Source organism: Ursus maritimus, unplaced genomic scaffold, assembly GCF_017311325.1.
Source record: "Ursus maritimus isolate PB19 unplaced genomic scaffold, ASM1731132v1 scaffold_1, whole genome shotgun sequence".
Taxonomy (NCBI): Eukaryota; Metazoa; Chordata; class Mammalia; order Carnivora; family Ursidae; genus Ursus; species Ursus maritimus.
This window is the reverse complement of record NW_024423343.1, coordinates 4,767,102-4,791,621: the sequence shown is the minus strand read 5'-3', so window position 1 is coordinate 4,791,621 and position 24,520 is coordinate 4,767,102. Positions and strand designations below refer to the sequence as shown.

The following is a 24,520-nucleotide window of genomic DNA, read 5'->3' as shown; positions in this document are numbered from 1 at the left end:
CGGGCCGAGGCTCAGTACAGAGGGTGCAGAAGGGCTGTGGAGTTCAGCTCGCGGGACTCAGGGTGAGCTGCAGGAGGGGGCTCCTTCTACCCACACATCCCCAGCAAGTGGCTCTCTGTCCAGGGGCCCCGTAGGTGGGCCACCTTAGGTGCCAGGTGCAGAGGAGGACACCGGAACTCCGAGATTCAGGTGACTTGCACAAGGTTTCTCGATCCAGAGATGGTCAGCACCCAAACCCCTCACTGTGGGCACAAGGACTTCCTACCTCGCCCTCACTGCTGCCGTCGACCGTGACACATTTTAGCACGGGGGTCGGTAGTCCCCTGATGGTGTACAGTGTCTCAGGCCTCCAGGTGTATGCGTGTGCTGTCCCCTGTGCCTGGCGTTCTGGTGTTCCCCTTGCCACCTTCCGGGGGCCACCCATTCTTCAACGCTCAGCTTAGATTCCCTTCACCGCCATGGCTAGTCCTGATGTCTGTCCTGGCACTCTGTCCATGGTACCTGGCTCACTGTTGGGTACTGCTCTTGTCTGTGTGCCTACTTGACCACGAGCTTCTGCTTCTTCATCTGCACGGGGGTACTTAGTACCTAGCACAGTGCTGTCACTGTGGTCCTCATCTGGTCCTCAGTGCAGATGGTGAAGGAACAAATGGACTGATCTCTTTGAAATTTGCTCAGGTGCATTGAAATTCCTCTTGTTCCTGACCACATGCTACCTTTTTCCCTTAGGGAATTTAGGGGGTAACCTGGCCCCTTGGTTGGCCAAGGACAGGGACTCAGATGCTGGGGATGGGGTCCTACCTCAGATCTGGGAGCTTCACTGTATGCGCTACCTTTCCCCAGATGTCAAGATGCCTTACCAAATTTCATGACTGTCTATTGAATGCTTCATGGGGGCTCTTTTTTTTTATTCTAGTAGAATTAACACACAGCGTTACCTTAGTTTCCAGTGTACAATATAATGATTCAATAATTCTGTACATTTCTCCGTGTTCATCACTGTAAGTGTACTACCAATCCCCTTTACCTATTCCACCCGTCTCCCCACCCACCTTCCCTCTGGCAACCACCAGTTTATTCTCTGTATTTAAGTCTTTTTTGGTTTGTCTCTTTGTTTGTTTTGTTTCTTAAATTCCACATATGAGTGAAATCATGTGGTATTTATCTTCCTCTGACTTATTTCACTTAGCATTTTACCATCTGGGTCCACCTGTGTTGTTGTAAATGGCAAGGTTTTTATAGCTAATATCCCATTGTTTATATATATCTCATCTTCTTTATACATTCATTCAACAATGGACACTTGGGTTGCTTCCATATCTTTTTGTACATAATGATGCAATAAAGATAGGGGTCTATATATATATCTTTTTGAATTAGTGTTTTTGTTTTCTTTGGGTAAATACCCAGTAGTAGAATTACTGGATAAAATGGTAAATCTGTTTTTAATTTTTTGAGGAACCTCCATACTATTTTCTACAGTGGTTGCACCAATTTGCGTTTCCACTAGCAGTGCACGAGGATTGATTTTTCTTCACATCCTTTTCAACACTTGTTATTTCTTGTGTTTTTGATTTTAGTCTTTCTACAAGTATAACATGATATCTCTTTGTGGTTTTAATTTGCATTTCCTAATGATTAGAGATGTTGAGCATCTTTTCATGTGTTTGTTGGCCATCTGTATGTCTTCTTTGAACAAGTGTCTGTTCAAGTCCTCTGCTCATTTTTAATTGGATTATTATTATTATTTTATGGTGTCGAGTTATATAAGTTCTTTATATATTTTGGTATTAACCCCTTATCGGAGATATCATTTGCAAATATCTTCACCCATTCAGTAGGCTGCCTTTTGTTTGTTGATGGTTTCCTTTGCTGTGCTGAAGATTTTTATTTTGGTGTAATCCCAGAAGTTTTTGCTTTTGTTTCCCTTGCCAAAGGAGACGTATCTAGAAAAATGTTTCTATAATTGATATCAAAGAAATTACTGCCTGTGTTTTCTTCTAGGAATTTTATGGTTTCAGGTCTCACATTTAGGTCTTTAATCCATTTTGAGTTTATTTTTGTGTGTGGTGTAAGAAAGTGCTCCAGTTTCGTTCTCCTGCATGTTGCTGACCAGTTTTCCCAGCACTATTTGGTGGAGACTCTCTCTTTCCCATTGGATATTCTTGCCTTCTTGTCATAGACTAATTAACCATATAAACATGGGTTTATTTCTGGGTTCTCTATTCCATTCCACTGATCTATGTGTCTGTTTTTGTGCCACTACCATACTGTTTTGATTACTACCATTTTCTAGGGTATCTTGAAATCTGGGATTGTGATGCCTCTACTTCAACTTCGTTCTTCTTTTTCACGACTGCTTTGGCTATTTTGTTGTTGTTGTTGTTGTTTGTGGTTTTTTTTTTGTTGAAGTTCTCTCTATATTTTAGGATTATTCCAGTTCTATAAAAAATGTTGTTTGTATAGAGAGTGTATTAAATCTGTAGATTGTTTTGGGTGGTGTGGACATTTTAACAATATTGATTCTCCCAATCCATGACAATGGAGCCATGAGGGCTCTTTAAAACCTCATTTCGCATGTTTTACATTTTACCTCCCTTGTCTCCATCAGCAGCGGCAAAGACAGAATCAGTGTCATTAGTGGAACAGCTGAGATTTTTTTCAAGGGCCCCCTGTGTGCCTAAAACACTGCTGGGTGCTATGGCCAATGCAGTGGTAAAGAACATAACCACGTTTGCAAGCAACCCACAGCCTCCGTCAGACGTAAGAGGCTTGTGCGTACAGAAAACGACGAAAGGCAACACTACGTGACCATTTCCCTTATCAGTTGTACACTGGAATAAAGCCAACCGCTGTCCCCGCTTCATTCAAAGACTCTGCAGTTACTCTATAGTTCTTTGGATTTTGCATTTCTACCCGCTTAGCCATTTTGCCATGTTATTTTTCTCAGACGGATTGTGATTAGATCCACTTCTGAAGGACTTACTCATACACAACTATAATATGATCCAACCTGGACTTTACTTTGAACTGGAGAATTCCATTGTTCCTGATATGTTTTGTCACGGGTTATTTTTAAAAGGGGTGGGAAAATTGGAGGTGAGTCCAGGGATAAGAGCCATTCTGGCCTGTGCTCTGTGGTAAATTTAGCTTTCCATGCATTGTATTTGTCAACGGTGCCCTAAATATCCAAGCTTGATTTCAGGGGGTAGGGAGTAGTAGTCCAGAAACAGACGTGGTTCTTTGCGAGAGCTTTAAAAATAGCTCGTGGGCGACAGCTTTGGTTTTACAAGTAGGACGTGTAGATTACTTCAGGAGCACGACAGAGGCAACTTGTTTTTGTTTTCGTTTTTTTAAAGAGCAATAATAGCCACATGTGTTATTATTACATTAAAAAACAAAATAAAAACCAAAACCCCTACAAATACTTATAAACCAATCCATTCGTTCATCTGTTCTTTCAACGAACATTCATGGACTATTACTCTCTAGGGTGTGTGGTTAGGTTTTGGGGATACAGAGACAAAAAATACAATAATCCCGCCCCCAAGGATCACACAGGAAAGTGCAGTGACCACAGGACCCTCACACGCAGGAGTTTTTTAGTCCTCCTCCCTACCAGCTGAACAATGTCCTTTAGTGACAGGTAAACGGCTCTGTTTCCTGATCCAGCACCGGGCTCCTTCTGGCCCATTGTACGACAGTTCTCTCCAACCATACCTTGCTTGGGTCAGGCCATTTTAATTTCATTTTCATTGTCCTCACCCTTCTCAGCTCAGTCAGAGCCAATGCATAAGCTTCAAGATACAATTTGAACTTTGTCTTCTCTGCCTATTTCAGTCCATAGGAAAACTCGACTTCTTCCGAGAGTGAATCTGTATACGATGTTGCTGAGCAATTATCAAACCCTTGAGGAGTTGTGATAAAACAGAAGGACCAGAAAGACGAGAGTTGTAGTTTCCAAATAAGAATTTGGTTCCTCAAAGTCTGAATTGACATCGATGCTGGGCAAGACCCCTAAGAAGGATGAAAAAGATGGCTTGGGAACATTTAGAAAAGGGAGTGGGGTACTTGGAGCTCTGTGGGTCACTAGGAACCAGTCACGGTGGATAAAAGAAGTTTCCTTTGTGACATGGAATTATTCATGACTATGTAGAGGGATGCAGGCAGGGGTATAGTTCTACCTGCGGCAGAAAGCTTCCTGGAAACCTTTTAGAGAAGGTGGGAAAAATATGGGTCTTCTTATAGGAAAGTCTTGCTGAAAACTCCCACTTGAGAAATAATACACATGGTATGTGCCAAGCAGCGGTTCAAATCTTGGCTGTAAAATGGAACCACCTGGGGAGCATTAAAAAGATACGGATGTCTGGATCCCAACCTGAAAGGACCTGGTGGCATGGGTTGGGGAGTGTAGCCTGGGCATTGGGTCTGTTAGACACCCTCCCCCCAGCACAGGCGCTTCTAATGTGCAGACAAGGTTTTCATTCTGATCCCGTACGATATATGCTTATGGGTGGTTGAGGTGAACTTACGGAAAGGTGGATATCAGATTGGTGGGTGACATGGAGCCTATCACAATCGTAAAGTATCTCGAGAGGCCAGAGCCAGGGGCTGATTCAGCCAATGCCCCAAGGTGACATTCAAAGCCCAGGCACATAGGATCCCATGGTCCTCTGCGTCAGGGGGCTGAGACCTCTGCATGCTGCTGGGGGCTCCCATTTGCGGTACTAGAGTTTTCTTCTTCTTGATTTTAGAGTCAGGGGTTAGTGGGGCTACTGTTGATGTTATAGCCACATTTCGGTGACATAAATACAGCAGATTATTTGACAGTATTTTAAACCATTCATAGAGCACATTGGTACAGAGTAACTTGCGTCAGTCAGGTGTTAATTTGAGTTCCCTTCCTCACCGGGACCCTGGGCTGCAGGGGACCCGGAGGCCTCCCTGGGACCCTGAGGGCACCTGTGCTTTGTCTCCCGGTGTTTTCCGTGGCCTCCCTGTCTGCCCCCACCCTGGGGCACAGAATGAACTCCTTAGGTTTTCTGTGTCACTTGTTTGCTTCTAAGGCCACTACCAACATCCTGTAGGCAGTTTGGCGACTCTCCTGAAGATATGAAGGGCCTGGCACCGTGTGCAGACTTACCCCACCTCCATCTGCACTTCCTCTGTCTCTGGCGCAAACACCTAACTCCCCCCCCCCTTCCCCTTCACTGTGGTTCCACGAATTCTCAGGCCCTGCCAGTTTCAGCTTCTTGTCCAGGGACCTGGTCTTTTTTTTTTTTAAAGATTTTATTTATTTATTCGACAGAGAGAGAGACAGCCAGCGAGAGAGGGAACACAAGCAGGGGGAGTGGGAGAGGAAGAAGCAGGCTCCCAGCGGAGGAGCCGGATGTGGGGCTCGATCCCAGAACGCCGGGATCACGCCCTGAGCTGAAGGCAGACGCTTAACTGCTGTGCCACCCAGGCGCCCCCAGGAAGTTCTTCTGAACAAATACAGCGCTCTTCTTGAAAGAGAGGGATTCTGATGAAAATAATCTTGTTTAGTTTTAGTTCTTCAGAAGAACTATCAAACGGCACCTATTTGATGGAGGAACTTCTCTTGTATCTGTGGACTATTTCAGAGTACTAAACAAATTTGATTGTGGTGGGCTTTTATTGCCCACGGTGGAGTCATCTTAGGAAAAGAAGGACAAAGATCCAAATAGGGGTGGATACCCAGCTTCTCTCTGGACAACTCAGTGAATGAACTATATCTCTCGAATAACTACCCAGGTGGTCACCAGATTTGAATGTAATTTTGCAAAGAATATTTATGGGACTTAAATTATAAACATAATGTTTTATCCATAGGAGACACGAAAACTGAAGGGTAGGCAGCTAATGAGAGGGGGTTTTGGCCTCGAGATCAAATGGGATGAAAAAGTAAAATCCACCTTAAAATCATAATGATAGTGTTTGAATGAATGGTGGTTATTATTCTCAAGTGATGTCAAGATCTTTGCATCCTGCCATTGAACTGATGAATGATTTTCTTCTGCTCAGAAGTGTCTGACGATGAGCCCTGCTGGTACTCGGTGGAAGAATCTAGTTGAGCTTGAAATGTGGGTTTTATTACAGGGTCAGGCTGCTATTTCTCCAGCACAGAGACTTTCCGTGTGTTCAGGCCACGAGGTGGAGGCTGGAAGATGCCCTGTCATTTCTTTGTGTTCTTGGGGACAGCCAAATGCGTGGGTTCTTTCCTGGGCCATTGGGCAAATGTCTGCTTCCTTCTGGGGTCAAGTGTCCAGGTAAATGGACGAACGAGGGCAGCAAGTCATTCCCCACAAGGTGGACGTTGTGAGACTCTGAGCACTTTCTCAAATATGTGAATGTATATTGTTAGCCTGGTCAATTCGTACTTCCTACATGAATCATTTCTGTAAATGGCCATGTATGAAATCCGATCAGACCATAGGATACTCACATTCCTACCGCTTGGCCAATAGCTAAGGTCTTACAGTGAATCTACTTTTGTAAATCATTTTATCTTGTTTTGGTCCCCACTCTCCCATTTAATCTCTAAAGGCCACTCCTCCTTCATCCCCACTCCCTGTAGCTTTTCAAATAACAAAAAAAAGTTTTTAGAATAATAAGCTAGGCGGGTGTGTAAGGCTCTGCTTTTAAGAGCTCCAGGACACATTCACCCATCTACCAGAGTTAGTCACACAGACATTAATATAAAAAATGTTAAAATATCTCAACCTTTTCTCTGAATAACAATGTTAGCACAGCACACCTCATTTAACAAAACATTAAAACATTTTACTTCCTCAGATCAAGTGTATCTATTAATAATGACTTAAATTGTCTGTACTGATTTCACATTATTAAGAAATCTCATTCCCATCATGCGGAAGAACACAATATGGCGGGGGGGGGGCGGGGGGGGGACCAGCCCAACGCAGATCACGCAAAACAACAAAGTCACTTCTCATTATGAATGCGATCTTATCCAAAGGTCAAGTGCTGCTTTCATCCATAGCCCAGGAGGGCTTTTTTGGAAGCTCAGAAACAAAGGTGCCCTTGAGTGCTGCGTACCCACTGTGGTGGAGTGGGAAACCGAGCGGCCCGACGCTCACACGCACGGCCACGAGTAAATAGCCCTGGAAGGACATTTATAGACTCTGGGGACGTTGCTGGAAAGCATATTATGGAAGCTTTCCCTGATAAAGGTGACAAAGTTTCTTTACGACTGTCATGGGGATTTAATTACATGATAAAATTGCAGCTCCTGCCTCTTGAGACAAATTGCATGTTAAGACTGATTGTTTTTTATGAATCTCACACAGGGAGCAAAATACTTCTCTCTTGAAGTTGCTTTGATCTGATCGTTATGTCCTGTCACCCTTCATATCCCTTCTAGGAACGAGAACGTGACTGATCCTGCAAGTGAGGAGGGAGGGCTCCTGGTGGGCTCGCTCGGTTGCTTTGCAGCTCCGCATGGAGCAGAGTGTGGCCAGTTTTAGCTAGTGGATTTAAACTCGACTTCACTTATTTTTCTGCTGGTGAAAAATGAGAACGTCGGGCTTCCAGCAGAAAGACAGGAAAAAAGGCATTAAAAGAAATGAGAGTGACTATCAAAGACATCCACGTTATACAATGTTACTAATTTCAAATACAAGTTAAAATAACAAGATTATTTAAAAGTCAAATTTTGGAGAAGTTCAGCGAAACTGATGCTTCTTATTTTGTAGGTGGAAGGGTAAATTTCTGTGCAATTCGGAAATATTCTATGTTGAGCTTATCTGTACGGGGGACTTTTCAGGTGCCAGCAGCCTACAGAGGCCAAGAGTCGAAGTCCTTGCCTCTGGGAAGTGTCACACTTTAGGAGAGGTAGATGAGGCAACCGGTAACTAGTGAGCGGGACAGATCCCTGCCAGGGAGAGGAACAGGGCTACATCGCACGGGGCCCTGGGTGCGTCTGGAAGCGGGGTCAGGCAGAGGGGGGGATTTGGTAGAAAAGAAGCAGCAGCCAGCATGCCCAGGGGCTCAGAGCCGAGGTGAGTGGCAGGAACTAGACCTTTGGTGGACATGGAGACGGGCCGCCCAGACCCCACGTGAGGGAGGACTTGTTGCCCCAGATGGCAACCCTTCGGGGTATAACTCAGCTGCAGAGAGCCGCCTCCCTCCAGAACACACCTCCCATGACCAATCAGGTGTGTGCAGAGGTCCTGCCGTCTTGACCCAATGCAGGAAAACTGTGAGAGGGATCTCAGCGCCAGAGGTCCCCTAGAGCAGGCCACACATAGCACGTGGGGCCTGCGTCACAGGTCAACTTCTCCTCTGCCAGTCTGATTTCCTCCCTCTCTTCTCAGGCGTTCGTGCCCTGCAAATACCCTGAGAGGCAAACTCCACTCAGCATCAGACCGTGAGCCCCTGGGGCTCTCGGGCCACCCGGAAGGATGGGTTGATGTGCTTTTAGAGCACGTGAAGACAGGAGAGGGGAGAGATGGCCTGTCCAAGAGCCAAGAAGAGTGTAAGGGACGGATGGTGTCATTGGGGTACGGTTTCAACCACAGTTTCTAATCACTGGTAAAGGACCCGGGACTTTTTTTTTTTGGTCTCAATTTGCCATGGGCTGATTCTTAAAAATATAATTAAAATTAATTATAAGAAAAAATACAATAGAAAAAAGTCCAGTAATCACACGCTGTCGTATTAATGGTCAAGTTGCTGTCAATATGTTTAAAAGCTTACTGTCAATTTCCATGTCAAACACTTGGCGGAGCGTCATCTGCCTCCCACCGCACTCTGGCTAGTACTGTCACCCATCCCTCCCTGGGGTACAGAGTGGGTGAAAGGGTGCTGGCAGAAGTGGTGGGGTAAGTGAGCTCCTGGCGCATCTTCCGGGCCCTTGAACGCTTGCTATAAAATATGAACTGGAAGCTGTTGCGCTGGGGTCACCAGACTTTTTCTGTAAAGTGCCAGATAGCAAATATTATCTGTAAAGTGTCAGATAGATTTTGTAGGTCATACGGTCCCTCTGGCAACTCTTCGGCTCTGCCGTGATAGCATGAAAGTAGTCATTGACAATGCGTAAATGAATGAGCATGGTCAATCAAACTTTACTTGTAAAAACAGGCAGCCAGCCCTTGGGTCATAGTTTGCTGACTTTTGCTGCAGGCAGTAGGGAGCCACTGCAGGTCTGTGGGAAGGAGAGAGGCATGCACCTCCAAACAGGAAGCTGTCATTGCACTCTTCTCTCCGTGTGCCTTTCCCAGCCCTCACTCCAGTGACCCTGCTATTTTCACAGTCAGCAGCGCATCCAGGTACCCGACACACATCTGACTTACTTCCCTCACCTATATCCTGCTTCCGGTTTGCTGAACTTCTTGAATCTGTAAATTTATGTCTTTCATCAAATTTGGGAAATGTTTGGTATCTATTTCTTTAAATATTTTTTCTGCTCCATTATCTTCCTGCTCTCTTTCTTGGACTCCAGTTGGATACGTTAGATCTTTTCAGTTGTCCCACAGTCTCTGTTCATTTTATTTTCTATCATTTTACTCACTGTTCTTCAGGTTGGATACTTTCTGTTGATCTGTTTTCAAATTCACAGACCTTCTTCTGTGAAGCCCATTGTTGGTTAGAACAAAGCCAACTCTAGCTTCAAGGGCGGTGGGGGTGTTGTATTGCCTTAGGGACTCAGCAAAGAAGGAGGCACCTCCTTGGTACCAATCTCTCCGCTGCCATCCTTCCTATGTAAAAAGAGTTTTTGTTTTTTCCAAATTAGATTATCTCATTCCATTGTTGAATGGATCCTCACTGCCTTTCCAGATAAGTGTAAACACCTGTCTAGAATTCTTGGTCTTACTTGCTTTGACTTTCCTCCCTCTGCTCTTATGAACACACCCTCGTTTCCAGGCAGGTCCCTCTTCCTTGCACAGGGCGGTATGCCCCTGTGTGCTCCACGTTTGCCCACTCTCCTCCCTCCATTTGGATTCCCTTCCTCTCGATCATAGCCTGTTAACAACATGTCCATCTATCAAGGGCCAACCCAAGAGAATTTTAGTGTACCCCATATGCTATTTGGTCTATTCATATTTATTATGTACCTACCGTGTGCCAGGATACGGTGAACAGGACAAACCCAGTCCCTGTTCATATCCAGTTGCTGAATTTGGTATTGGAAGATAAGGGGCAATGGGACAGGGAAGTAAACCCAGGCTACAGGTAATGCACTTGCCACTTCCAATTACTGCCTTAGGAATGTTTTTCCTGAGCAGAGCACACCATTGCAGGAACCATCATCCTCCTGGGAAGGAGAAAAGCCTCTTTGCTATCATCCTCATTTCTTTTTGTTCTTTCAAAACTCTCCAGTGTGCTTGGGAGTGATGCTAATAGAAGTATGTCATCAGCATACATTATTTCTTTATTAGCCTGTTTCTCAATTTTGATTCTGAAAATATCCTGATTTAGTCTAATTGCAATTTCACTGTGTTCCACAGGCAGTGACAATTCATACTGGGGGGAGCTGAGACGTGACCCTGTAGGATTTTTCTTCCTGCCCCATATGCTCTGAAGCTGGACCATTAGCTCTAAGACATGCATCTCATCTCATCACAGTGATTCAACCTGCTTCTGGGAAAAAAAGAGAGCCTAGGGTGTGTATCTGCTTGAAAGCAAAGAAATATCTTTATTCTAGGTGGTGGGCGATATTTTTCTGTATCTAAAGCAAAGACTGAAGCCATTTTATTCCTAAATAATTTAACTATATTCAAAGATAATCTGATGTTATTGTAGGAAAGTGTATTTCTAATAAATTCCACTTGATCTGGGTGAATCAATTCAGGCAGCGCATAATTGAGTCTGTTAGCAAGGACTTTAGCAAGAATTTTGCAATCAGTGTTAATTAAGAAGATGGGACAATAATTTGTGCATAATTCCGGATCTTTTCCTGGCTTGTGAATCAAAGTAATAAGAGCAATGCTCCGGCTGGTGGTGGGATAGTGTCATTAGGTGCTGATTTATAAGTACTTAGAAAGGTTTAATTTCATTTTGCTTTGAGCAGGGTCTCCCTGCCCCCACACTGTCTGCTCAGGGTGTGCAGCCGAGATGGCGGAGTGCTTCCCTCTCTATCCTTCCCTGTTGCCGCTGACCTCATGCTTTCCATTTCTCTTTTATTCGGCAGCCAAGGACCCCACTTATTCATCCGTGTTTTTTCTTAATACTCTTATTTGAATGATTTGAAGCCCGAGACTCCATGCTATTGATGCGTGTGGGCATGAGTATACATGTGTGTAAAGTAAAGGGTTGTATGCAGCTTCAGTGGGGAAATTTGTTCATGGGTCTTCCTGCAAAATGTGTCTGGTGGGGAGGTATCAAGGGCCCTTGACTAAAACTCAGGAAACATACCTGTTTACACCCTGCTGCGAACTGGCTATTGGCCAGTGGAAGAACAAATGTGAGCCTCAGTGTCCCCATCTGTAAAATGGAGCTGTAAGACGGACAACTACGGGCCTCAGGGAATGCTGGGAAGAGCACTGGATTTATACTTTCTACCAGCTGTGGGACCTCGGGCGTGTAACATAACCTCTTAGAGCCTCGCTTCCCTCAGCTGGGTAAGCGGGAAAGACAATAGCCCTCAGGAAGGTCCTTGCTACCTGTGATTCCTCTCTCCTTGCCTCCACTTGGGGCTGGCTCCAGTTCTAGCATGTTCTGGGTTGGGGACGTGTTCTCCCTAACAATGAGAAGAGGCTGGCCCTGTGCCAAGCTGCTGCTTATTTGGTGCATTCAAGTTCACGAACCAGTCTCCCACCAGCCCCTCCAGGAGATACCTTCCTTCCCCCGTTGGTGTGGAGACAGCCATTCCTTTGAAGGTGGGGTGGGGTCTACACAGGCCTCTGTTAGGGTGCACCGCACTTATGAAGGCAACGGGGTTTTGATAACGTCCTCCACAAACACAAGTCATTGGTCTCAAAACCTTAGTTAGCACAATTTATAAAGACCCTGAGAGATGACCTGACCAATCCCATTTTTTTAAAGTGAGGATATGGAGGTTCAGAGAGAGAGGGACTGCCAAGTTCAAGGCCACAGAGGCAGTGCTAGAGCCAAGGCAAGAACCCGGGTCATCTCACTGTTAGTCTCTCGCCTTCCCGATACACCACGTCTCAGAGCCACCAGCGGTGCGCGGGCTTCCGTCATTAGTCCTACAAGGGAGGGGCTGTGCTCATCTGACATGTGACTGTTTGGTTTGTCCTGGGTGATGGTCTCCTCCGTGCGTGGGGAAGGGGTGGCCGATGTGGCCCTAATGTGATGGTGGACTCAGGGTCAAGCCTGCAGGGGTGCTGGTTGCGTGAGAGGCTGAATTCCGCAAACAGACCCCATCCTGACGTGTACGCGCATGCCTATCACGCGCTCCCCACACTCGTTCCCACCTATATACAGGCTGCTCGGCGCGATCTCTTAATAAAAACCCAATTAGTATTTCTTTAACTTGCCTCCAGATGCTTAAATACCATTACCCCAAACACAACATAATGTCTCTAGTTTTCTGTTTCAATCAAGAATTCAAGTAGCATCTTGACTTGTATATAATATATCAGCAGCAAAATCATGGAATGCTGACATCCTTAATAATAGCAATTAGTAATCAGTTGTTTCTTAAGTAGTTTGATTACGCCAGTTACCAAATTGTACAGTTGCTGCATTTGGGGGCAAGAAGGGTCTTGCCACCCCTCCCCCAGCCCTCCTTTCTTCCTTCCCATGTTCTCGGTGGTTAGTGAGCTGACAGGCATTGAAGAGATGCAAGGACAAATGACGCAACTGTCACTGGTATTACACAGCAGAGCCTTGGTTTTAGCAGAAAGTAGAATTAAATATTTCTTCGCAGGAAGACTAACCCCAGTAGTGTCCATGGGAAGGCAGTCTGTGCAAACCCACCTTAAGGTCAGCAACGGAGCTTAGCCCGTCCGTGCCCGGCAGGACACACGGACTTTGAGCTCCTTCTCAGGGCAGAGACCCCATGAGGCTCTGGATACCAATAAGCATTAGGCAAGGATTTCACCTTCAAGGAGTCATTTTTAAGTTTTAAATATCTGGTGGGTATAACGATTAGCCCAGCAAGGCCATGTGTTTCTGTAACTAATGGAGACTGAGGGCCTTATGTCCTCGTGGAGGGAGGAGAATCTGTGGGCCAGCTGAGCAGGGGCGGTCCTCCAGCGGAGGCCGTCCACCGAGCAGGGTCTGGAAGGAAGGGGTGGCCTGAGCAGAGGAGGTCCTCACTGCCTCAGAATTTGGGTGCAGCCCTGGTGGGGAGGCTCCTATTGGAATGGGGTGGATGGGATAGATGGGGGCGCTGGTTATGGGGGATCTGCGTGCTCAGCCCTGCTCAGCTTATCACACACACAGAGAGAGAGAGAGAGAGAGAGAGAGAGAGAGAGGCCATGCCCCACTCACAGTCCATTCTTGCGGGGCAGCTGGTGGTTCTGCAGGGGCCTTGTGAGTTGTGTCGTTAGGAGAATCCCAGTCGATGACCATTCCCTGCCTGTCTGCCAACTGTGTAGGGAGGACACATGCTGCATTTTGCCCCATGATCCTCTAGGGCTAAAATTTCAAGTTCCTCTGACCTCCACCCTCCTCAAGGGGGGACATGTACACCTGGGGAGACTTCTCTAGGAAAAGCCGTTCCCACCATTTTCTCAGCTGGTGCCTCTTTTTCTCTATGCTTTTATTGTGATGCTGACATGGATGAATTGGAATAAATTATTACTATTTTTTGTGTGTTCCATTTGGTGGAATAATGAGTTCACACTGCAATACACATGGGGATTTCACTGACAGATACAAGGTCCTTGTGTGTTCACAGTGACAAGCACACAAGAGAGAATGGTTACTTTTCTTTTTCTTATGTTTGCAAATCGTCATCTTTGAACAATACTCAAAAATCTGCCAACCAGGGTTGTCCTTGGGATGGAAACTTTCCTCCTCTCCCCTATATGCATTACCAGCATGCCACTTGGCTCCGGGCTCTCCCAGACTGAGTGGGCATTCCCGGTGCTGGTCCCGCTGGCCTAGCCCCATACCCCATCTTCATATTCCTCCCCTGGAGTTTTTAAATTCTTCACAGTATCCATTCCCGATATGGGCTACATTTCAAGGTATTGCCATAAGGTCTGACCACTCTTCCAGCATTCTAAAGATCCCACATGTATATTTAAACCCAAACAGCTCTTGTTCCTGCCAAGGATGGTCCCCAAGGACTCACAGTTGCCTTGAGAAAGAGCTCGTTTGCTCCCACACTCAGCAAAAAGGAACTCACGCTCCATTGCAGGCTGTGACAATGAGTTTTGGGGATCATAGCCTCAGAGAAGCACAGAGATGGATGGGACCTTAGCACTGATCCGAGCCAGCGTTTCCCAAAAAGCACCTACAAGCGACCAAGTCCCCTGGTGGCAAAGCCACACCGAGCCTTTAATATACTTGTGCCAAAGTCCAAGCAGGTGACCCCAAAGGAAGCATCTCCCGAGCTCATTCCACCACGGACCTCTGTTTGGGAAGCCCTCGTTGAATCTCATGTCACTGGCCCAGAAAGGAAAAGTGACTTTCCTAAGGTCACACAGCTCATGGGTGGCAGAGCCCAAGCTTCCTTCCGGAACATTCCATTCCACGGCAGGAGCTTCTTCAGACCCCTGATAACCTCCCCATGCTGACGTCACCTGGGCTGCGAGCCTGGGAGGCACCACGCGTGTTACCCCTGTCTGCATTCTCCACTCTCTGTACTGCAAGCACACAGCACAGGCTCCGCACAGTCTCCAGCAGTCCCTCGGTTGTCAATCTTGGTTGGTGGCACTGGCACCTCTACTTGTCACCAAGACCTTCCCATGGACACACCCATGCAGTTCTCATCTTGGTCATTTATCTTTGTATTTATCCTGCTCTCTTGGTTGAGACCCTTGTCACCTTTCACCTGGAAACTGCCTTCAGTCACCCCCTAAGCGGGCTCTCCTCCCCTTTCTTGTTTCCTCCAAATCCTGCTTTCACATCGTGCCCAGAGCGGCATACACAAGACTGAGCATGCCGTACTCTCTGCCCCAAGTTCAAGGCCAGCCTGCTTTCCCTATAATAGAATCACTGGTAACAAGATGTTTTAATCATTCAGGGTACGATCATCCTGAAAGGAAAACAACCCCGAACTAACCCAAGCCCTTAAAACATGTCATCAGCAACGAACAGGTCTTGCCTTTCTGGATGATGCAGTTCGGTGGGGAGAAGTATATACATACGTGATTTAGAATGTAATGGGCTCATTGTGGGAAGGAATGAAATTCTCAACACAGATTTCATTGATTTCCAGTGTTCAGCAAAGTTGTGGTGAGCGGGGCAGTAAAGATGGTGCAGGGCAATTAGTAACGCGAAAAGAATGATACTTTAAATTGGGGATTCCAAATACACGGATCCCCAACCAGCTGCCACGGCTTCGTAAAGGGGGACGTGGATAGGCGGGACTTGCTTTTAAGCATAGCAGAAACAGAGGGCAACAAAGGTAGGCAGGGTTCAGGGAAGCCAGCTAGGGGAGGCACAGCCCAAGTGGGAACCCTCACCCCTGTGTTTGAAGGGGCAAGCAGGGAGGTGAGAGTTGTCAGCCAGGAGCTGAGCCTTCGGCACGAGGATGAAGCCACATGGCAGCAGAGATCTGGCAGGGAGGGGACTCTGGAGCAAACACCCCACCTTCCGTGCTCCTCTTAGCACCTCCCATTAGCTGCATCCAACAGGCGTCAGAGAGCTCGCGGCAGGGGATGCTGTTCATAAGGTCAGCCTCCTAGGCAAGCACAGGGCAGGCAGTGTGCAGGGGGCAGCGGGGTAAATGCAAAGCATAGAGCTCCACGCTCCTGGCCAAATTGCAGTTTATGATGAGAAATTCCCTCCTTTGGAGAGACTGAGTGCCTGTCCACGCAAAGCTAAGGTCAGAACAAAGACGTGTTGTTCTTTGGGCTCGCGGCTCCTGGGCCCTCACCCTGATCGTGGCCACAGGTGTTAGGAAAACCAAGGGAAAGAAGAATCAGGAGACGGTTTCTCCCTAAAGCCTAATGCAGCTTGCTTAAGTCCCCAGTGACAGGCAGCCCAGGGGGTACACCCACACCAGGAGGGAACGGAGGGATTGTCACCCCCTTGCAGTCCCGATCTGGATCTCCCTCTTCACACAAAAGCCCCACTGGCTAGCACCAGTGTCCCATGCACACTTCCTTTTGGTATACTTTTCTGCACGTGGGAGCATGTGTGTGTGACACATGCACGCACACATGTGTCAGGAGGGACTCAGTCTGGTGGGTGGAGAAGAGCCCTCTGTACACTTCGTTGGGGCCAAGCACATCTGACAGCTAGAACACAGCACCACGCAATTTAAAGTAAATCTTGCACCAGCGCAAATAGTTCCATTTGTTATACAAAGAAGTTCTGCAAAATGACCAAAAAAAAAAAAAAAAAAAAAAAAGAGAGAGAGAAAAAGAAAAGAAAAACGGGGAGAGACTGCCCACCTGCATAGACAAGCCATGTGTGAAAAGGTCTACAAAGAAAAACAAAGCCCTGTGGCTAAGACTTTGTCCCCAGCAGTGAAGGAAGGACGGGTGGGTAGGCGGTGGACAAGGACCAGCGCGCGCGTTTTCAGTTGGTGGCTCAAGGACAAATACTCATCCCTGGCAATGTTGAGGGTGTGGTGAGACACACACTCACTGTCAGAGGAAAGAGAAACCCTTTCAGAAAATGGTTTGGTAACTTTTCTGTCCTTGTTCCTGTAATTCTGCTCCTAGGAATTTATTTGAAGGCTATAACCTGAATAAGAAAGAAGCCATACGAATGCTAATAAGATGCTAATTGTGGCATTACTGATAGTAGTAAAAATGTAAACAGCTAGGCCTCTCTTGTAGGCATTTGGTTTAAGTATTTTGTGATTAATCACCTCAATAGGTGATTGAAATGAAGAAGACTATGTAGCACCGTGGAAAATACTTTAGCTATATTAACGCCACAGAGCAGAAGACAACATTACCTCGACGGCGCGGCTATAAGGGGGTATTTACACACACCGAAGAAGCGGAGCAATGGAAGCAGGTGCACGTGCAGGGGCAGGACGGCGGCGCCTGGAAATACTTTTCCTCTTTTCAAGTTGCGTCACGCGCCCCGGTTGCGCGGTTGCATAGCAACACGCAGTACACGCCGCGTGTATAAGCGGGCACCGGACAGGCCAGCGCGCATCAGGTGCCTTTTTCACCCGTTCACCCTTCCGCCTCCAGGAACGGCCCCCCTCCCACGCGCTCGTGGTGGGAATTCGGCGGCAGACGGTCCCGGTTACCTACGAGCACGCCGGCGGGCAGCCGAGCCGAGGGCTCCTTCATCCAGTCGTCATTGGCCAGCTCTATCACGGCGTCCACGTGCCCCACTTCGGTGCAGATCAGGTGGCCCACTCTGTCCTCATCCCTGGCGTCCAGGGCAGACTTTAATCTCCTCACTAAATCGGAGTTGAGTGGGTAATCCGGAAGGCGATCGGAGTTGGACATTGTGCTGTTGTTTGTGTTTCGACCAAACTTTCTTCTCAACTGAGTCCAAAGGCAGCAGCTGCGCCGCGCAGGGCACTGTGGGCGTTGCTATAAATAGAAAAAACCTGGCTCCCATTTCGGCTGCTGGGGAGGGCCACTGGCTGGCGGCCTTTTTCTTCACCGGGCCATGGGAATCAATCTTCCTAAAGGTCTCTGTTAAGGATTATCCTAGAGATGGGGCAGTAGACAGGTCGGTAAGTGGGGGAAGAAGAAAAGGGGACAATATTTTAAAACAGAACTCTCATAGGTACTGTTGAACAATGCCTTCTTTAAGCAAAAGTGAGATTCTATCCCGAAACTGATTGAAAGAAGTAGCAGTAGCTGGCGCTCCCCTTTCCATCTTTCCTTGAAAATGGACACGCTATGTGGAGACGTGGCAGCCATATTATAGCCATGAGGTGACAGTCAAGAGTGAAGGAGCAACACTGAGGAGAATGGAGCACAAGGAGGGGAAGAGATGGCTTCTCAATGATATTTCTGGACCTTTGTTTCAGCTCTGGGCTGGCAACCACCAGACTTCCCGTCTTTATTCCTTAAGCACTGTTCACGAGTTTTCGATGACTTGCAGCTCGAAGTGTATTCACCCTACCTTTAAAATCATGGAAATGGCCTGGGTTAGTCTACAGCGATTCAGAAGTGGCTCAGCCTGTCATAAAGATGTGGATGATCTCCCCAAGTCTTCTGGTCTTTGGCAATTGAGCTCTGGCCTCGCATGATAAAATCCCACTGTATGTTGCTTGGACGGCAGCCAACCCCAGAATCCTTGAAGGAGGAACAGTGGCATTGCGGGCCAGAGTCATCAGTAGTGTCCAGGGCCACCTGACCGACTGCCTCCCGGTGTCACAGGAACTGAAAATGGACCCCGCTGGAGACATTCTGGGAATCCCTGGCAATGGGTTTTTCCCAGAAGGGAGATCTTAACTCAATGGATCAGTCTTCAGTTCAGATGTCTGACCAACTTGCAGAGAGGGGGGTTGGCCTCTGATTCTTCCTTCGGCCAAAGAATTATGAGTTTTGAGAGAGATTTTTGAACCTGAATTTCCCAGCACAAATGCGTGGCTGTATCAAATGCCTTATGTTTAGAAAGAAATACAGCAACACCAGCACCATTTGTGTAAATACAAAGATAGGGAGGGTAGTGGCCATAGGAAAATTTTTGGAATTTGGGTAAGGTAATTTAAAGAAAAAAACCCGAGAAATATTAGAGATTGCTAAACTTCAAATCAGAAGGGAGGTAAAGATGAAGCACTTGTTAGGCAGATAATAAGATGACAAAGCCTCAAATATGGCACTCGCTGATCTTAATTACCAAGCTATCTGCTGGGTGCTTAATCAGTAGCACATATACTATGCTAATTATTCCGGCTAATTTTGTTATAATGTAATTCTTTATCAACCCTGCTATGTATAAATTAGGAATTGAAATGTAACTAACACAAATTATATTTAAGGCAACATGAATTTCTTTATTTCAGTGTGAAATCTTCTAATCTCTATTTCTTTATCTTTCCTTTTTTTGATGAGCCCATGAGAACCACCCCCTTCACTGCCCACCCTGACTCAGTGCCCTACAACCTGACTATTATTTGAGGAGAAAGGAGCCCAGCACCGATACAACCCCCCCCCCCCCCCCAGCTTCTTGGAAATCTTATCTGTGACTATCTCCTTCAGTGATTGTCCTTGAAGGGTGCGGAATGTATTTAAGCAATCAATGGCAGACAGACACTGGCTTTCTCCAAATCGGATAACGATTGCTTCATTGTTCTGTCTTAATGTTTAAATAATCACCAGAGGTACCACAATTCATGTATTTTCAGTGGTATATTGTATGTGACTTATGTCGATTTGTTTACAAATGTGTTTAGTTGAGAACTAATAACACAGATCCTCACAGAAGAGCACAAACATTATCTAGAGATTTTTATGTCTCGCGAGCTTGCATTCAAATGAGGTCAGGCTGGCACAGAAGTTGGTGGAGCTGTGCAGAGCCGCCGGCAGGCCTTCAGAGACTGCCAGCCATAGAGCTTTCAAAAAAAATGAATATTTTTGGTTTTGAATTATTTTCCAGCAAAATAACAATGCTTGTTGAACAAATGGGTACAGTGTGGGCCTAATTGAGTCTTAGCACCATGCTAGGGTTGAACGTGAGTGACAGTTGCCAATGGAAGGTCGTGGTCTGGGAGAAACGGCCAGTCCCAAATACTCAGACCCCATTGTGACCTCAGGGTAAGGGACAAGCATTGGGCATATTTGGATTAACTCAAAGTGACCATGAAGTGGATCCACTTCTTCGAGCCTGAAATGCCTCTGCTGTCTCCTGAGGTTCTAGAGAGCTGTTCCTTTGACATATAGGTTCCCCACTAGTAGGCCCCCGAGTGTTCTTAGCTCGTACCTCAACTTTGAATCCAGCTGTGGACCCTCCCAGCTCAGGGCTGCCGTGGGGCTCCCTTCCCAGGCCATGCTCCTATCTCTCACGATTCTGTCCTCTCTCTGGTTCCTGCATCTTGATTCCAGAGTCTCCCACTTCTCTGCTCCAGCAACACAGATGCTTCTCCCTGTGGTCAGAAGCTTTTTAATTTGGCTAAAGTTTCCTCTAAATCCCTTTTTAATGGGTCTCTCATAGCTTTTTGGGCCTGATGGTTTCAACCAGGACATTTGTGTGAATGTATTTACTGTTGTGTGGCTGGACTGGCTTGTCCATCAACCTACTAGGCCACGGGGAGACACTTTGTAAAGTGGCATTGTTATGTGGTCTTTATGGGCAGCTCTTTGAGCAAGGAGAAAACAGAAGCCCCTTTCATTTCCTTTGCATTTTTGAAGGCTTGAAACAACACAATGGGATGTGGGCACAAACGAGATGTGATGAAAGCCATTTACAACTTTTGCAAGGTTTTTTTTTTTTTTTTTCCCTATTGCGGCATGATTTATGATGGCACAAGGATGGAGTTGTACAGTTGCAGATGCAGACATTTCCATTAATGAAACCCTCAAAGACAAAATAACAAATGAGTTTCATGCAATAAACACTTTTTGAGCCCTAGCGTACGCCAGGCGCTTCTCCGTGTGCTGGGAGTGTAAGATACTATAAACTAATACGATTATATGGTTCGTGACACATACCAGGCACTCTTTTAAAGGTGTTGCATGTATAAACTCGTTTCCTTCTAGCAAGAATCTTGCGAGGTAGTGCTCTCATTATCGCCCCTTGGCAGACGGAGAAACTGAGCAGTGAGACAATTTGCGTCCAGCCACACGGCTGCTAAGTGGCAAAACTAAGATGCAAATACGTGCATCCTAATGTGCTCCTTGACACTCCGGGTCGAGCTTCTCGGCTGTCTGACCCCTCCCTGCAGGTCCCCTTCTGCTCTCCTGTAGTCTGTTTCTTCCTCATCCTTCCTTTCTGTTCTTTTATCTTTTTTGAGATGGAGTCTTGTGAGAAAAGGTGAGGGAACAGTGGGAGGAAGGAGAAAGGCACAAGGGCAAGGCATGGACTGGGAGTGTTTGGGGAACTTTGGGAGAAAAAGGACGAGGAGCATCTTTCATGTGTGCCGGAAGTGGACAAAGGAAGAAGGAATCTTTGGTTGCTGGATTGTGTTCCCTTAAGCCAGACATTGTGTTGAGACTGGACCACGGGGTCATGGCTTTTTAGGAGTCTTAACAGTTAATTCCGTGTATCACTGCCAGTGACTGGGTGACAGTGAAGCATCCATCAAGCACAATGATGAGAGGTGAGAAGTTTGCCTTCTGAGAAACGTGAAGCCAACCTGATGGAAAGCAGACAGCGCAGTCACTTTGGGGTACAGGAGGACAGTTTGAGGGCAGTAATCTGCTTTCGAATTTTAACTCTTCCCAGGTCAGATAATCTTAGCAATAAAGGAAAAGGAGAGAAATGGAGACAATCTGTGTCCACGGTGGAACTTAAGGCAGAGTGCTTCATCATGACAAACATTTTGAGCAATTCCTGTGAAAACAGAGCAGGCAAGATTGAGAAAGGGCTGACCAGCTCACCATGGGCGTGACTGGGAGGAAATGCAGAGAGGAGTCCTGGGATGAGTATGGGGCTGATTTTGCCTCATCCGCAGGTTCAGAGAGGGGCCCCGAGAACCACAGTGCATCCAGAACCCCAGAGTCTCATGTCACATTCCATTCCTGATGCCCGGCACACACAGGCAGAGGCAGCGGGGGCTTCTTGGGAGGACAGCCATGCATGTTTCCGGAAGGGGGCCCCATATTGGCCATTTCAAACTAGGAACAATCCAAATGTCATCAACAGTAGAGTGGATAGAAAAAATTGGTATATTCCTGCAGGGGAAAAGAGAGAGTAACCGGGAGGACTATACCACAGTTACTTGCAGCAAGTGCTTGGCTCTCACAAATACAATGTTGAATAAATGAAAGTTGCCAGACCCAAAAGAATAAATGCTGTGGGACACCATTCACATAAAACTTAAAAACAGGCAAAGGTAAACTATAGGGATGGAAGTCCAGACGGTGATGACTTTTTCCCGAGAAAGTGGAGGTAGCGAGTGGGAAGGGACATAGAGGAATTTCAGGCAGTGTTTTACTTCTTGGACTGCTTGATGGCTACAGGGGTGTTTGTGATAATTCACTGAACTGTGATGTTGTCTGTGTGTGTGTGAACTTTTCTCTATGTACCTTGTACCTTATAATATAAAAAAGATAGAAATAGACTGTTTCAAAGAGAAAAGCAGCTGACATAGATACAAGACAGAAATAGTTTGAAGAGCTTTTGTTGAGACTTTCTTCATACTTTGAAACCAAAAAATGATGGGCTAGGAGAGGTGGAGTATGGATGACAGTATCTGCCCCCAGACAGATGAGAACTGGACTTCCCGTAAGAACACCAGGAAGCTCCATGGGGACTGATTCAGGGCCGAAGGGTCCCGTAGTCCATCTCCTAGACCCAGTGTTTCAAAGGTCAACTTGTCAGCCAATCAACATCTGGTTTGGATGGTATTTGGTGTTTCCAACATTGTCCAGTTTTTTCCTCTCCCTCTCATTGACTTGTCACTTGTGGGAAACTCACTCTTAGTGGTCCGAATGCTCACAATCCCACTGAAAAGGGAGCCCCTGCAAATCAATTAGAAAAAGGTAGGCAGCCTAGTGGAAAAGCGGACAAGAGACTTGTGATGGAATTGTGGCGTGAAGATAAACACTTCTGATCCAAGATGAGACTGGATAGTAACCAGTCGGAAACTGCCCAACATCCTGGGTGGGCCACTATTATATAACAAAGAAATAGATGCGGTAGATACGTATTGCCCACTTTGCAATATGTAAATTGACAACACATAGTCTTTTCAAATGCCTCTGCAATGTTTGTTTATGCACAGACATTTGTTCATATCCAAAGCCATACAGAAAGTATTAATAAATTTCCAGAGAAACGTATTTATATTCTCTGACCACAAGTGTATAAAATGAAAATATAACAGTATCATTAGGACAAGCAAAGATCATCAAAGCACTTGGGTATTAAAAACAAACAAAAACCTTTTTTGATGAGGAGCTCAGAAGTTATAAATCAGTGATAAGAAATTGTTTCAGATGAATGACAACAAGGGCAAGGTATAATGAAATTTACCGTAGGTGGCCAAAGCCATCCTCAGAAGAAAATTCATAGCCTTCAGTGTTTTTATTATGACACAAGAAGGAAGGGAAGTAGAAGAACTAAGCATTCACCTCAACAGCAATATAAAGGTAAAACCAAGAAGGCAAGAATGTAGGACTAATAGATTTAGAAAAGAATGACGCAGAATAAATAGAAAAATAGTCAAGATAATTTAAAAACTCAACAATATTTTGAAAAGACAATATTAAAAGAACCTCTAGCAAGGTCAATAAAATACGAAGAGAACAAGCACACACACATAATCCCAGGGAAAAAGAGCTCTCTCCAGCGAAAGGACATCGGTTTCAATCTTCAAGAAAAGTATATTTTAACTCATCTGAAAGTCTTAATGAAACGAGTGATTTTTCAGGAAAATGAAAAGAAATAAAAATGAGATAAGGAAAGGGCAGAAAAACAAAGCACATCAATTTTGTTGATGAAACTAAAAAATTCCGTCACAGAAATATTCACAAAAGGCCCAGAGAAAACACAACAAACATAATAGCAATCATAGCAGGGACAGCAAAGGAAGGCAGACCAACATCAATTACGAATACAATTATAAAAATGCCATGCAAAATATCAACAAATCAAATCCACCAATGTATTGAAGGAATTATACGTGTGACCAAACAGTGTTTATTGTAGGATTGCAGAATTTAGCTTTAAATAATCTACGAATATGTTTTATCTCATAATATTTCAAAGGAGAAACAATATAGTTATCTCAATAGATGTTAAAATAACATTTAATGGCATTTAACACCCATTTCTTTTTTTAGAAAAACTTTTATTTGCTTATTTATTTATTTTAAATAATCTCTACACCCAGTGTGGGGCTTGAACTGAGGACCCTGAGAACAAGAGTCACATGCTGTATTGACTGAGCCAGCCAGGCGCTGCCTAACACCCATTTCTTATTTTATTTTATTTTATTTTATTTTTAATTTTTAATTTTTATTATATTATGTTAGTGACATACAGTACATACACTACATCCCTAGTTTTCCATGTAAAGTTCCATGATTCATTACTTGTTTATAACACCCAGTGCACCGTGCAATACATGCCCTCCTTACTACCCATCACCAACACCCACTTCTTATTAAAACTCCTAGTAAGCTAGAATTAAAGGATGTTCTCCGACATGATAGAGGTTATCTTTCTAAAAGTAACCACTAACCTCCTATTTAATGCTGAAACAGATGTTTTTACTATGATCAAGAAAAAACCAGGCAAGCTCACTATCATCACTTCTCCCCTGTCTCAGTTTGGAATCAGTTGAGTGGAGGCATCGAACAGATGTGGCCCAAAA

At 45.6% G+C, this 24,520-nt stretch overlaps 1 protein-coding gene across 1 annotated transcript in view; it reads right to left on the bottom strand.

Moving 5' to 3' along the window:
* ASB18 (ankyrin repeat and SOCS box containing 18) overlaps window positions 1-17,534 on the bottom strand; it is a 60,136-nt gene extending 42,602 nt beyond the window's left edge. The window contains exon 1 of the mRNA XM_040638720.1: window positions 17,318-17,534. Coding sequence (XP_040494654.1) covers window positions 17,318-17,534 — 217 coding nt within the window. The remainder of the gene's footprint in view (window positions 1-17,317) is intronic.
* Between the last annotated feature and the right edge of the window lie 6,986 nt (window positions 17,535-24,520).